Genomic DNA, 13,250 nt, shown 5'->3' with positions numbered 1-13,250 from the left:
CTCCCTTAGGCCCAGGGCGCGACCCTGGAGACCCGGGATCCCCCCTCGGGCTCCCCACATGGAGCCTGCTTCTCCCTCTGCCTGGGTCTCTGCCTGTCTCACGAATAAATAAATCTTTTAAGTAAAAAAAGGATGTTCAATTGTGGGGTCTTTCTGGTCTTTTCTCTGCTTGTTAAATTGTGGAGGGAGGTGCTGAGAACAGGAGAAGTCTGCAGGCCTCCCTCCACCGCCCCCATAACCTCTCTGGGCCTCACTTCTCTCCCCTTTAGAGGGCTGGGCTGGACTAGGCCTCCATGGGCTGCAGGATTCACCACTTTAGAGTCTGGATCTCAGGCCAAGGAACGGCCAGGGGAGGGGAGTTTGGGTCCTCGGGACTCTTCACAGGACAGCACGGTGCCCCCCTGTTCACCCGCCCCAACCTGCTGGGCCTTGCTCAGAAGAGAAGCTCAACGATACACGGGGAAAAGCCCAAGACTTATATTCCCTGTTAAAAAGAGGAATAAAAATGGGTGATGCACATTTCCCATTGCATGGTGTCCCTGGTTCACAGAGAATCCCGGTTACAAAATTAGGGCAAAAGGCAATTTTCTGCAATGCAAATATTTTCCTAACAGTTATGATTGCACATAAGGAGGCAAATGACTAATTACTAAGTGACCAAAAACTTAGAAAAAGAACAGGGGAGTCTGGTTTTTTGTTTTGTGTTTTGGTGGCCAGGGGGAGGGGGGGCAGTGGTTAGCAAAGGGAGGAGGCCGAGCAAAGAGCAAGCATGGGGCCGTGTAGCTCCAGGGGTCTTTCAGTGCCACGGCCGAACACACACACTCCTCTTCCCTTCCTCCCTTATTTCTCGCCCAAGTTCTTGATGGAAGTAGCTTTGGGGAAAGGTTCTCTCTGCCTCAGAGTTACATTAGTAACGTTACCGGCCAATATGGCAAATATGAGAAGTCCTTCATAGGAAATGTCACTTCATGGGCACAGGGTGAGCAGGGTGGGGAAGCACCTGGGTGGCTCAGTTAAGCAGCTGACTCCTGATTTGGCTCAGGTCATTATCTCAGGGTCGTGGGATGGAACCCCATGACAGGCTCCTCAGTCAGCTTGAGGTGTGCTTGAGCTTCTCTCTCCCTCTGCCCCTCCCCCTACTTACACACATGTGAGTAAAATATCTTTTAAGAAAGGTGTCGCTTCATAAAAAAATAAAATTTTAAAATTTTAAAAAAAGAAATGCCACTTCAAAATGATCTACAAAAGCTTCCACAGACAACCAATTCTTCAAGAGACAAACCACGGCTGGCTTGGTGTAGGGTTACATAACTGACTTCAGAATCCTAAATATTAAAAAAAAAAAAAAAAAAAAGAATCCTAAATATTTACCAGGCACAGAGAGACAGGTGGAGACCAGTGGCCCCTCAATAATCCTGTTTCCTTTATCCCTCAAATAGGACTTTTTAAAATGTGGGCCACAGCCACTTTATTAATATTTTTTTTTTTTTAGGCTTCATTCCTTGTCCAAATTCCAGCCATGTGTGGCCTGTGACTGTAGCCCTAACCGATGGGATGCAATCGGTGGCTGCTAGCAAATGTTAAACCATCAGTTTGCTCTGGGAGGAAAAAAAAAGGGGATAGGAGAAGCCTGGTTTGTAGTGTTGCCAATTTCTCCAGGGTATAAATATTCCCCAAATGGCTCATTTCACCTTCCTACTTTGATGACACTGAACATGGAACTGGAAAGAACTACAGCTCTCACGCTGGTGTCAACTGGCTCCAGCAGCTGAGGACCCTGGATGTCATCCAGTATTGTCTGTGACTTCTGGGCAATGTCCTTAGGCAGGAGGCAAATCCTAACTGACAGAGGCAGGGCCTTGCCCTTGACTCCTCCCTCCTGGCCATAATGCAGATGTGACTGCTGCAAGTCCAGCCATCACACCGCATACTGAGGAAGAAGCTGAGTATGTAGGAACAACAGACTCACGGTAGAACAGCCTAGGTCCCGGGGCACCCTGGGGGGCTCAGCGCATGATCCCGGGGTCCTGGGATCAAGTCCTGCATCGGGCTCCTTACATGGAGCCTGCTTCTCCCTCTGCCTGTGTCTCTGCCTCTCTGTCTCTTATGAATAAATAAAATCTTTTAAAAATTAAAAAAAAAAAAAAAAAAAAGAACAGTCCAGGTTCCTGCTAATCATAGCTAAGAACATGGCCCCGGGGGGGGGGGGGGGGGGGTCGGGGGGGAGGGAGTGTTGCAGGTCAGTAGTAAAAATGACAAAGAGTGACCTAATGCATGTATGCCAAAGGTCTGCACAAAAACAATATCCTACCCATTAGAGGATTATGAACTTTAGGTTAGAAAAGAACATACGTGGTTGCTGTTGAAAGGTGATCAAAATTTGAAATTAAGTTTATGGCACAGTTTCAGATTATAACAAATAAGGACAAGCTTAAATGTGCAACATTTATGACATAATCCACACTTTGATAATATGGGCTCCCACAGAAAAAGGAGATACGTTCAGACAAAACCTAGCACTGTTCTGGAAACTATCTCCATGTTCACACCTCCGTCCGGTATCCTCACTTATGTATCTGCTAACAAGCACCTCTGTCCACTTGGGCAAGAGGAAAAATCCAGTCATTTCCCTTTGTAATGGAGGCCTGTACCGTCCCACTGGGCCACCTGCAGACCACCTGTACTGTCCCACTGGGCCACTGGTCAGATCCTAAAATGTAGCTTTAAAATGTGTGAAGAGAGTCTACCTCCATCCAAGTAAGTACACCTGCTAAGGAGTCTATCTTTAAGAGCAAGTTCATTCCCACAGGGCTCACATGACACCAGATTTTTCTACAAACTAAACTGCCTCTTGTAGTCAGAAAACATTATCTGAGCAAGCTGTTTGCCTCCCTCCTGTAAAATTCTGAATAAAAGGAAGAGAGTCGCTTCTGAAATCCAACACTCAAGTGAAACAAAAAGGATCCTCAGGAGCAGTTATAGGATACACAGGAAGGCAGAGCAAACAGCCCATGGAGGGGCCATGAGCTGGTTCACAGAGGCCAGGAATTAATTCTGCGGTAGCAACAACTTGGACACGATGAATGTGGCTTAAAATATCCTGACCTGGAACTAGCATGGCTCACCACACACTCCGTGCACACTTCTGAGACAATCAGTTAGGCAGCTCCTAAATTAGCTTTGTAGTGTTTATTGGATGTACCGTAGAAATACGTACTCGACGTTTTAGGTAGGCACAGATTCGAGAAACTTTCTTGAGTGAAGACGTTTTACATTGGGGCCCACATTGTGAACCACATTAGCTAAAACTAAAAGTAAACAAAAGCAAGGAAATCCACTCACTTGTCAAACTCATCAAAGAGATCACAACTCTGCAGTTTTGAAAGAGCGAGTCGAAAATATTCCGCTGGAAAACAAATGGAGTGGTATAAATAAAAGGATTCATGGCTTCTTGGGCACATAGTAAGCCATCTGTCCCCTTCCCTCCCCCAAGCCCATTTCAAACTGGTGCAGCTCCATGGATTTATTCTGTGGTGAAAATTAATGAGGCAACTGCAATCAGCCAGCACAGCTCAACAGGCACACTCAGAAGTGCTCTAAGGACACTTTCCAAAAACTCCAGGAAAAAAGAGAGAGAGAGAGAGAGAGATGCTTAATTTGAAAACAATCATAAGAAAGTAATCCCCAAGAGATCAACATCAGATATTTAAAAATACAGCCTTCAAACTGACATTCGTCTAGAAGCCAATATTTAGTAAGTTGAGGTGCAAATTATCAAATTCACTGCAATGTATTTTTGAGACACACACACCATACACATACACAAAACAAGGTCAGTTGAATATGCAAAATCTAATTCTGAAAACAAAGCGTGTCACCTCCTGGGCTCTGAGGGTCTCAAAAATAATCTACGCCATCAAGCTACATAGAGCCGGTTCGGTGGCCAAGAAGCAAAGAGGTGAACCATTTCGTCATTAGTAGATGGAGTAATTCTCTTTCAATTTAGCGAAAGTAAAATAGCCACCAGTTAGCAAAATAAGATACCCAGAGCTAGAACTTAAATGGATGACATAAAACAAAACCCAGAGGCCAAGAGGCAAAAAGGGATCCAGGGAGGACGTTAGCCCAACCCACAGGGTTATCCTGCTCATTCCACGCTGGAATAAAATAAGGCATCAGACGTTATTCAGTATCCTAATAATACTACGGCTACACTGAAGTAAAAAGCAGAAGTTTCTCAATAAAAACAACAAACCTACCATTTTATTTTTAAATTCTTTGCTGCCTCAAAAAGGAGTGGGGATTTCTATGTTAAAATTTAATGCCCTTCATCCCATCCCCACATCATTTCCTTTAGGGATCATTACGAAGCAGAAAGATGAAAAGGCCTTACAATCACATCAACATGTGGCTCACATCAAACACCACTCACATTTAAAGGGTCGCGTAAAGAATGGTATTACTGACCTGATGTTCTTATCCCATAGGGCAGATCAAACTTATCGCTACCATACAAGGAAGCAATCTTTTTAAAATCAGCTGCACACAGAAAAGGGTGAAACTGATGAAACCTGCAAGGAAAGGAAAAAGTGATTTTCCCAAATGCCTGCCCCCTCTGCGGCCCTTCTAAAATAACGGCTGATGACAACTGCAGTAGCATGCTCGCCTTGATTACAGTGACCATATGTGAAGGTGTGATTATTTTTTTAGTTTAAAAAAAAAAAATCACCTCCGATGATATTCAAACATCACACAGAATGGAATATGCAGTGGAACTACACAACCAGAACGGAAACACTTTCCAGGCTGTGGAACCAAAATTATGTCACAGCTTTAGGGGAGGGTTTGGGGGTGGGGTGGAGAGGGAAGGGGGGGATCAAAATTTAAAAATCAAACCAACAGTAAGTGATAAAATGTTATCCACAAAGGGAAAACAAAAGCATGGATGCTAGGCCACTCCCAAATTTAAAACTACTGTAGGTACAAACTTATAAAAAGATGATAAAAGTTCAATGCACCAAGGATGCAACACTGCTCTGATTTATTAAAACCTGCTCAGAAAAAAAAAAAAAAAAAAAAAAAGTACAACAAAATAAAATAAAAACAACAATAGACTTGCTTGAGAACAAGGACGGTGGGCGTCCTGTCTGCTGCGTCCTGCGCAGCCCCCGGGCCCACTCAGGGGCCAGAGCCAGGAGGCTCCCAGAGGAGGGCAGGACGTGCTCTGCCTCTGCCCCCGACTTTTAGCAGCCAGCACAGAGTAAGCAGGCTTATGGTTAATAAATGATCGAAGGAAGTTCAACTCTGTAGGACTTCTTTACGGAACCAGTAGGACATAGAGGGGGGAAAAAAAAAGGTTTTTTTTAATTAAAGGAATAAGTCAAACTATCCCCACCCTTGGCCTCACTTTTCCAGTCCTATCAGCTCTGCCCTCTTTTAGCCTAAAAACTGCAGGTGCAGACGAGAGCGCCTCAGGGGGGCTCGGGGGCTGCATGACACAAAGGCAATATGTGCTATATGTTGGCAAACTGAATTTAAACACAAAAATGTAAGTTTTTAAAAAGGCAACGAAGAGCAGTGGAGTAGGGGTGACAGTGTGCCGCTCAGGAGCCGCTAACCTGGGACAAGGGTGGAGTTAGACCTCACAGCATGTTCAGACTCAGGAAACGGGAGGATGAGCACTCCCTGCACCTGTGCCCCAGACTTAGTGGGGACAGTGATACCGGTCCGGGGGGAGGGGGGCAGCCTTATTTAAATACCTGGGTTCCCAGGTAAAACATTATTTATCCCCAGTGTCTACTGGGTTCCAAAGTAAAACCTATTTCCTAACTACAGGTCATGGTAAAAAAAAAGAAAAAAAAAAAAAAAGAGCTAAAACCTAACTGGACACACACCCATGGGAAGGCCAGAGGCAGCCACGGCGCAGCTGTGATCAGATGCAGGAATGTCCGATGAAGCTGCAGTCTCCTAGAGAGTTGATGGTAAAGGAATGTGTAGCCCCACAAGGTTAGGAACCAGTAAGGAAAAGGGGCAGGGAGAGAATTAAGAGAATTAAGAGAATACACGGGTTTTTGATCCTTAATGGGCAAAGTGTTAAAAAGCCTGTCCCTGTTTTATATAATTAAATGTGACCAGACTGTCCTTTATTTCTATTTCTCTAGAAGCACGTTGACCAGCAACGTGTCAGAGTTGGGGGGACAGAGGGAAAGAGTATTGGTGGATATTGTGCAACTCCTGACAACCCCATAACGATCATGCTCTACATTCCCAGGACCTCACTGAAATCCGGTCCCTCAAAGTCAGGAAAAACTTCTCGTCACAGAAGTTTAACCTAAAGGCAAAGGAGAACAGCCCCAGAACATGAAGGGTGGGAAATCACATGGCAACAACCAAGGGGGAAATACAACCCTGAGAAACAGTTCACTGGGGTCTATAATCCGACACAAACAGGCCTCTCTAATCTCACCTGGGAGAGGAGCACTGGGCTGACTGAGCTCTTCAAGGCCTTTGCTGCAAATAGATGCAGATCTGACTAAAAGCACAAAAAGGAGACAGGATATTCAAGCTCTTCCCTAAACACAAGAGTGTTGACTTTCTACTGCTAGGATTTACACTGGGGGGGGGGGGGGGGGAGGAGGAGTGTGAAAAATGATCACAAACGCATTTTGAACATTTTGTGGGTCACAAGTTCTTTTGTTAGTTTTACCTCAGGAGAGAGGCAAAAGCTGGCTTCGCTAAACAAGGCTGGATCTTATTTCTCCGCTTCATTTCCACAGGTGGCACCCTAGGAGACAAAAGTAGGCTCGGTCAGAAACGAGAACCCGGCAGCCCGCCCCCAGGAAAGCCAATGCCCTGGGAGTCCGCTCGGTGCCCGCGCCGGGAGGACGCCTTCTCCCAGAAGCCCCCGAGAGGACAGTCCCTTGCGTATGTCTGAGGACCCCAGACACAAGGCACGAGACTGAGAAAGGCCGAGGTGCCAAGCCACCCGGAAATAATTCAGTGAGCAGGGAACAAAGGGCCTTCGAGAAGGCCTAGGATTACCACGTTGTGGACGCCACAAGGAGGCTGACTTTGCAGAAGTGCCCCCACCCAGAGCCTGAGCAGCCGGTCCTCCGGCCCCATCTGGGGACACCTGCCACAGAGACACAGACCTGCAGCTCCCCAGACAAGCCTTGTCATCTGGACGCCACAAATCCCACTATTCAGAGTCCTATGGGACTCTCCTCTGTTCCTGGCACAGGTTAGGCCCTTCTGGGTCGCCTGAATGGAGCGCTTGTCTCCACAACTTAAAAGGGTATTGTGAAACAAGACAGAGCACGACAACACAAATAAGCGAAGGGGACAGGGTGGCGGGATCCAGATTCAGCCAGCCTCAACACTGCTTAACAGAAGAACGTATTAACGACCAATTACAGGAACAACTAATCTTAAACAACTAACCAATGTTCTTCTACAATCATGGGACTCCAACTCAAAGAACAGGCCTCAATTTTCAATTTTTTTTTGTTGTTGTTGTTGTTAAAAAAAATCCCCGCAGTTGGAACTGCTAGGTTTCTAAATGACAAAGCTAGTTTAAAGTCCTTACCAGAGAAACATCTTTTGTGAATACCCCAAGTGGCAAGAATCCCTCGACCTATATGTAAGGGAGGTACATAAATATGGGGACCAGCACATTAGACCATAAACACCAAGTTATATTCAGAGGATAAGATGAAGTATAATAAATAAAAATTTGAAAATTAAAAAAAAAAATTTAAAAAAATGAAGTATAAGACATTATTTGGTTTCTAAAGTTTTAAAACAGAAAAACTTTTAGGATATTGTGAACACAAGCTCTGAAGTGGCTTAAAAAAGTTATCGGTCTTAAATAATTCTTATCTATTTATTTGAGAGAGGGAGAGAGAGCACCGGCAGGGAGTCTGACACAGGGCTCGATCCCAGGACCCCGGGATCATGACCTGAGCCAAAGGCAGACGCCTAACCAACCGAGGCACCCAGACACCCCCAGTCTTAAATAATTCTTAAGGAATCAACTTCACAGCACAAACCCACCCAGGGTAACGTCCTACAGGACTTTACATGACTGGAGTGATGTGTTAGCTTTCGAGTGTCATAAACACTCCTCAAACTCTGATAACAAAAGACTACACGAAATTCAGATTCTTTACATTGTCTTCCTTATCATTTCCCCAGTGACACACAATAGGATTTGTAGAGAAGTCGCTATCTAGTATCTAGTAACCTCTTTGCTTTCTCTCCTGTCGTCTTCCATTACTAAGTGTGGTACAGAGATAGCATGTGGCAAAGATGGAAGGAGAGATCCCCATGGTATAACCCTCACAGGGTGTGTAATAAAACGCCTCAGTCCTCTAGCTCGGTATTTAAGTCCAAAGCCTAGAAACTTAGGCCCAAACCTACCCACCTGGCATTGGGTTTTTCCAGTGACCATTTGCCTAACTTCCTTCCATGAAGAACATTACAATAATTTTTCAAACAACCAGTGGTGAAATAAATTCAGAAGCATCATTTTTTTTTTTATCTAGTAGGGGGAAAAAAACAAACAAACAAACAAAAAAACCAGAAACGTGATCTAGGATCTCCTATTAAAAAGCCGGCAAAGAGCACTCCTAGTTTAAGACAGGAAATTACATTGTGATTTAGTTTGATATCATATACTACCATCCACTCAGGATTTAAAGGTCATCAAGACTATTCCTAGTCAAAGAGCTGATAAGAGGGAAAAGGATAAAAAGCTTGTAAGTTTTCTCTGCCATAAAACTACCTGCGCCTCTTCAAAGTCTTATGTGACGTTTCCAGTCAATGTGGTTTCATAAAGTATGTTCATCATTCACCAAATATTTTTAAACGAAGAGAACCATATGTAGTGTTTATATTTTAGTCAACAATCTCTTATCCAAGCATCTTAGGCACAGTAGTCAAGGACCCCTGAGCCCAAGAATTAGTCCATCAATTCACGACGATGAAATATTATATAAAGAAAAATGTCATGTCTCAAAGACAACATCACTGCTCCACTGAAAAGCCAATAAAAAGAAGGTGCTGTTTTATCAGTTTTTAAACCGTTAGAGCATGACATGTAAGCTACTATAATGGTAAAACCCCAATTTATAATGGAAAGCAAGAAAAAGGCTCAAAATGTTAAAGACTTGGGGGAAATATATATAGATTTATAAATATATAAAATATATTTATAAATATAAAAAATATATTAAAAATATATTTATAAATCTATATATATTTCCCCCCATATATATTATTTCCCCCCAGTATCATCTTTGGGTCTGTGTGAAAGACTAGTTTGGGAATTATTTTTAAAGAGCAAGAATGATGAGGCACCTGAGTCAGTCAGTTAAATGTCTGACTCTTAGTTTCGGCTTAGGTCATGATCTCAGGGTGGTGAGACCAAGCCCTGCATCAGGCTCTATGCACAGCACAGCATCTGCCTGAGATTCTCTCCTTCACCCCCCTGTCCCTCCTCCCATCGTTCTCTCTCAAATAAATAAATTCTTTAGAATAAAACAAAAATAAAGAGCAACCATGAAACTTACCAATAGATGTTTGTTCCCCACAATATACAATGCAGCACATAATAGAGAAAGACAGCACTCAGGAATATGGCCACTAGGTACCCTCTCATGGCTGGCCCACCTGAAACACAGGAACGAAGTCCCAAGAAAAGGCAATAGTTTGTTATGTAGATGGGTTCACACAAAGGCTCAAATACAAGATTAGTGAATCAACAGAGAAAGGGAAACCGAGGCCTACATGATGTGCGCCTATTGTTTTTGGAAATACCTACTAAATTTGTAGGAAAAAAAAAAAGTATTTTTTTTTTCTCTCTCAAGTGGTAAGTCAATCCAACGTGACATGTAGACCAGTAAACGGCACCATTGTTTCAAAGCTGGTGGCGTCCATCCTACTTTCTTACATTAGAGAAGGAAAGAATTCACGCAGAACAAAAGTTTGCACATCTGCTCCATATCCAAAACTTTCTTCAGAGACACTAATATCTATTTTCACTCTCTCAGTAGACAGTGAATACATGCCCTAAGATGTAAGCAAACATTGCATTTCTTCGGTGCTCAAAATGATTTTCAAATGCTCTCCATTGTAATTTTTACAAGTCCTTTTTGTAACTTTTAAAAACTGAGGAGCGCCCCGGCCCACAGGGCTCTGTTGGTTAAGTGTCTGACTCTTGATTTTGGCTCAGGTGGTGATCTCCGGGTTGTGAGATCAAGTTGGGCTCCACACTGGGTGTGCAGCCTGCTTAGGATTCTCTCTTCTTCTCCAAACACACACACACACACACACACACACACACACACACACACTTTATAAAAACAGGAAAAAAGCTACTAAAAAGTACTTCCCACATCTTCAATTTTTATATACTTTTAGGTTGTATCCATTTGATTTTTCAGTATCACAGCACAGGTAAATTTATCTAATTTCTTACTTACTTGGGCACTACATAGACCGCATAGTCCATTATACAATTTTAGATAGAAACCTGGACACAACTCCCTTTTGAATACAAATTTAAAAACCCTTTATAGAATGTATATGTACATATATACACACACACACATATATATAAAAAAAAACCCTCACCATATTTAGCTCTCACTTTTGCTTCCGAGAAAGTTCTCACTTCCCCATGCAATTAAATGCAAAAGGACAAATTTAATATATGGTTCCTTTTTGTTTGTTTTAGGTTCTTACTTATTTATCCATGAGAGACAAGAGACAGGCAGAGACATAGGCAGAGGGAGAGGCAGGCTCCCTGCAGGGAACCCGATGTGGGACTTGATCCCCAGACCCAGGATCACACCCTGAGCCCAAGGCACATGCTCAACTGCTGAGCCACCCAGGTGTCCCTAATATATGGTTCTTATCATAGATTTCAATGCTGGTGCTTTTAAACAAGTATACTACAACTCTTTACCTCTTACGAAGTTTCTGCTTCATCTAGACAATTGCTCGTACCACTCCTCCCACTCCTATTTGTATCTATTAACCTCAATCGGGGCAATGCAGTATAGACACTGCGAGTCTGGGTAGATACATTTCCACATAATACGATGCTGTGTCCCTTGTGACAGTAAAGTAAGTGCACGTGGAACTCTTAATATAAAACACTCCTTTGCCTTCATAAGCCAAAGATAACAAGTATAACTTAAGCTTTCTTTGATCACGTGGCATCATCTTAACAAATGTCAGAATTGTGCTGGGCTCCTCTGGAGCCAGCAACGGTGTGGGGACTGTCTGCTAGGCAGTCTTTATCCAGCAGGGATTGGTTTTCCCCTCCCTTGCTTTCAGCTGTGGCTTCTCAGGGCTAGACCGGTAGGCAGCACCCCTACGTGCCATTATTATAAGGGAGTTAGAAATGCCTGTGTAAAGAGAAAGCAAATAGAGGAATTAAATGAGCTAAACTGTACACATACTTCTAACTCAGGATACATAATGCTCATGAAAAGTCAACACTGCTTGGCAATCAGATGACATGAATCATGGCCTAACTTCACGTAACTCCTGGCTTGGGGGGCGGGGGGTGCTTAGGTTAAACAGTTTACCTCGTCCAGCCCCAAGTAAACTCACGTGTTTACAAGGGAGAGCACACAGCCTACTCTTCGAGCTATGAGGTAAATTACCCCCAAAGGATGGGCATCTGACACAACCTAGGACACAAAACATGCGCTAAGTTTGTGTATTTTACTGTTGTTGGTTTCCTAAAACTGAAGTCAGCTGTGCTCTTTGCCTAAGTAGCAGTATGCATGGGTTTTGAGAACACCCAAGTGAGCCTTGGCTTGTCCTGACACAGCCTTACACGGTGTTCTCACTGGCCTGGCAGGAAGCCCCAAGGCCTCTGACACCAAAGGGAGGAAAGCATGTGAAAAATATCTAGGTCTGCTGCTCCCATCTCCTCAGGCCTGTGCATCTCTTTCCACTCTGTTTGGTCTTCCTCATCCATTTGTAACGTATGCTATCTTGACATGTTGTGGTTTAAAAAAAAAAAAATGCCTTAAGTTCTTTATGGTTTTAAAAAGCCAGAAATAAGCTGCAGGATTATCAGTAGGTTAAAAAAAAAAAAAAAAAAAAAAAAGGAAAGAAAAGAGAAGAAGAAAAAAGAAAAGAGAGAAGAGAGAAGAGAAAAAAAGAAAGAAAAGAAAAGAAAAGAAAAGAAAAGAAAAGAAAAGAAAAGAAAAGAAAAGAAAAGAAAAGAAAAGAAAAGAAAAGAAAAGAAAAAAGTATGGTTCTAGGTTTCTTGAAAACTTGGTAAAACCCAAGTGATGGGGGAGAATTAAGGTTTGGATTGTCAATAAAAGTCTAAGACATCGAGGCGTTTGGGATGTTAGATGCATCTGTGAAGTGGCTAATTGAAGAATCAAAGAGAAGTTAGCCAGCCCAGAGCCTGGCCCTTGTATTTGTTCAACAAATGTAGCTTTCCTTCCTTTCCTTGTATAGAGTTGAGAAAAGTCAAGGAAGTGGGTGCCCAGCTGGGTGCTGAAAGACAACTTGTCGTACGCGTAGGCTGAGATCATATTAAATGCTGACCAAAGGCCATGAGCAAAGCTTCATGATGACAAGATACAGGCCTATCGGTGCTCAGAGAAACTGATGTGGACTTGGCTTGTCTCATCCCTTTGACTGATGTGACCTTAGCAAAGTTCTTCCCCGCCCCACATGCGGTTATTACCCGAACACAAATATAGGATACATATTAAAGACTCCAAAGAACAATGGGATTATTTATAGATCCTGCGACTCCCTTGAAAATACACTGTAAGTAACCCTTTTTTGTTATATATGTTGATGGTCACAGGCATCAGGGGTATTTGATAACTCAGTTCTGGAATCCACCCGTTTGACTGTACCTGAAATAGTTTTAGAAGTTACTTATGACTGTCCTGGAAGGTATCTTACCATGAGCCAATGTAGTCACAAAACAATCTGTTTAAGTGCTCAAATAGTCAAGGCTCCACCTAGAATAACATCATTTATGCAAACACCCAACATGGATGCCACTCACGAGTACCAGTAATTCTTAAAAAAATCTATTCTACAAGGAAGATAAAACAGTATATGAAGGTCTAGAGAAACAACTCCATATTTACAATTTGGTCTGCTCATCTGTCCTCCAGAACGAACTCTTTGGGAAACCTGCATATTATTTTGCAAAGCACAGAAGTAGAAGTAACCGAGATTTTGTGGTTTTTCATTCACAAATG

General features: G+C 43.1%; 1 protein-coding gene across 15 annotated transcripts in view; it reads right to left on the bottom strand.

Annotated features, from left to right (window-relative positions):
• ST3GAL6 (ST3 beta-galactoside alpha-2,3-sialyltransferase 6) overlaps positions 1–13,250 on the bottom strand; it is a 77,939-nt gene that overhangs the window by 35,950 nt on the left and 28,739 nt on the right. For 13 of the 15 annotated variants that reach the window (XR_007407908.1, XR_007407909.1, XR_003124091.3 and 10 more), the window contains 4 exons: positions 9,570–9,669; positions 6,707–6,784; positions 4,468–4,571; positions 3,343–3,406 (listed from right to left, as the gene is read on the bottom strand). Coding sequence is in view for 11 of the 15 variants with exons in the window: in XM_025416956.3 (XP_025272741.1) it covers positions 3,343–3,406; positions 4,468–4,571; positions 6,707–6,784; positions 9,570–9,658 (335 nt within the window). In the remaining 4 variants the exon portion in view is untranslated. Of the gene's footprint in view, positions 1–3,342; positions 3,407–4,467; positions 4,572–6,706; positions 6,785–7,151; positions 7,187–9,569; positions 9,670–13,250 lie in introns of those variants that run through there. The other 2 variants (XM_035709833.2, XM_025417005.3) reach the window with 2 other exon arrangements.

Source organism: Canis lupus, chromosome 33 (assembly GCF_003254725.2).
Source record: "Canis lupus dingo isolate Sandy chromosome 33, ASM325472v2, whole genome shotgun sequence".
NCBI classification, from domain to species: Eukaryota; Metazoa; Chordata; class Mammalia; order Carnivora; family Canidae; genus Canis; species Canis lupus.
The sequence above is the reverse complement of the archived record's forward strand: the minus strand, read 5'-3'. Positions and strand labels throughout refer to the sequence as shown.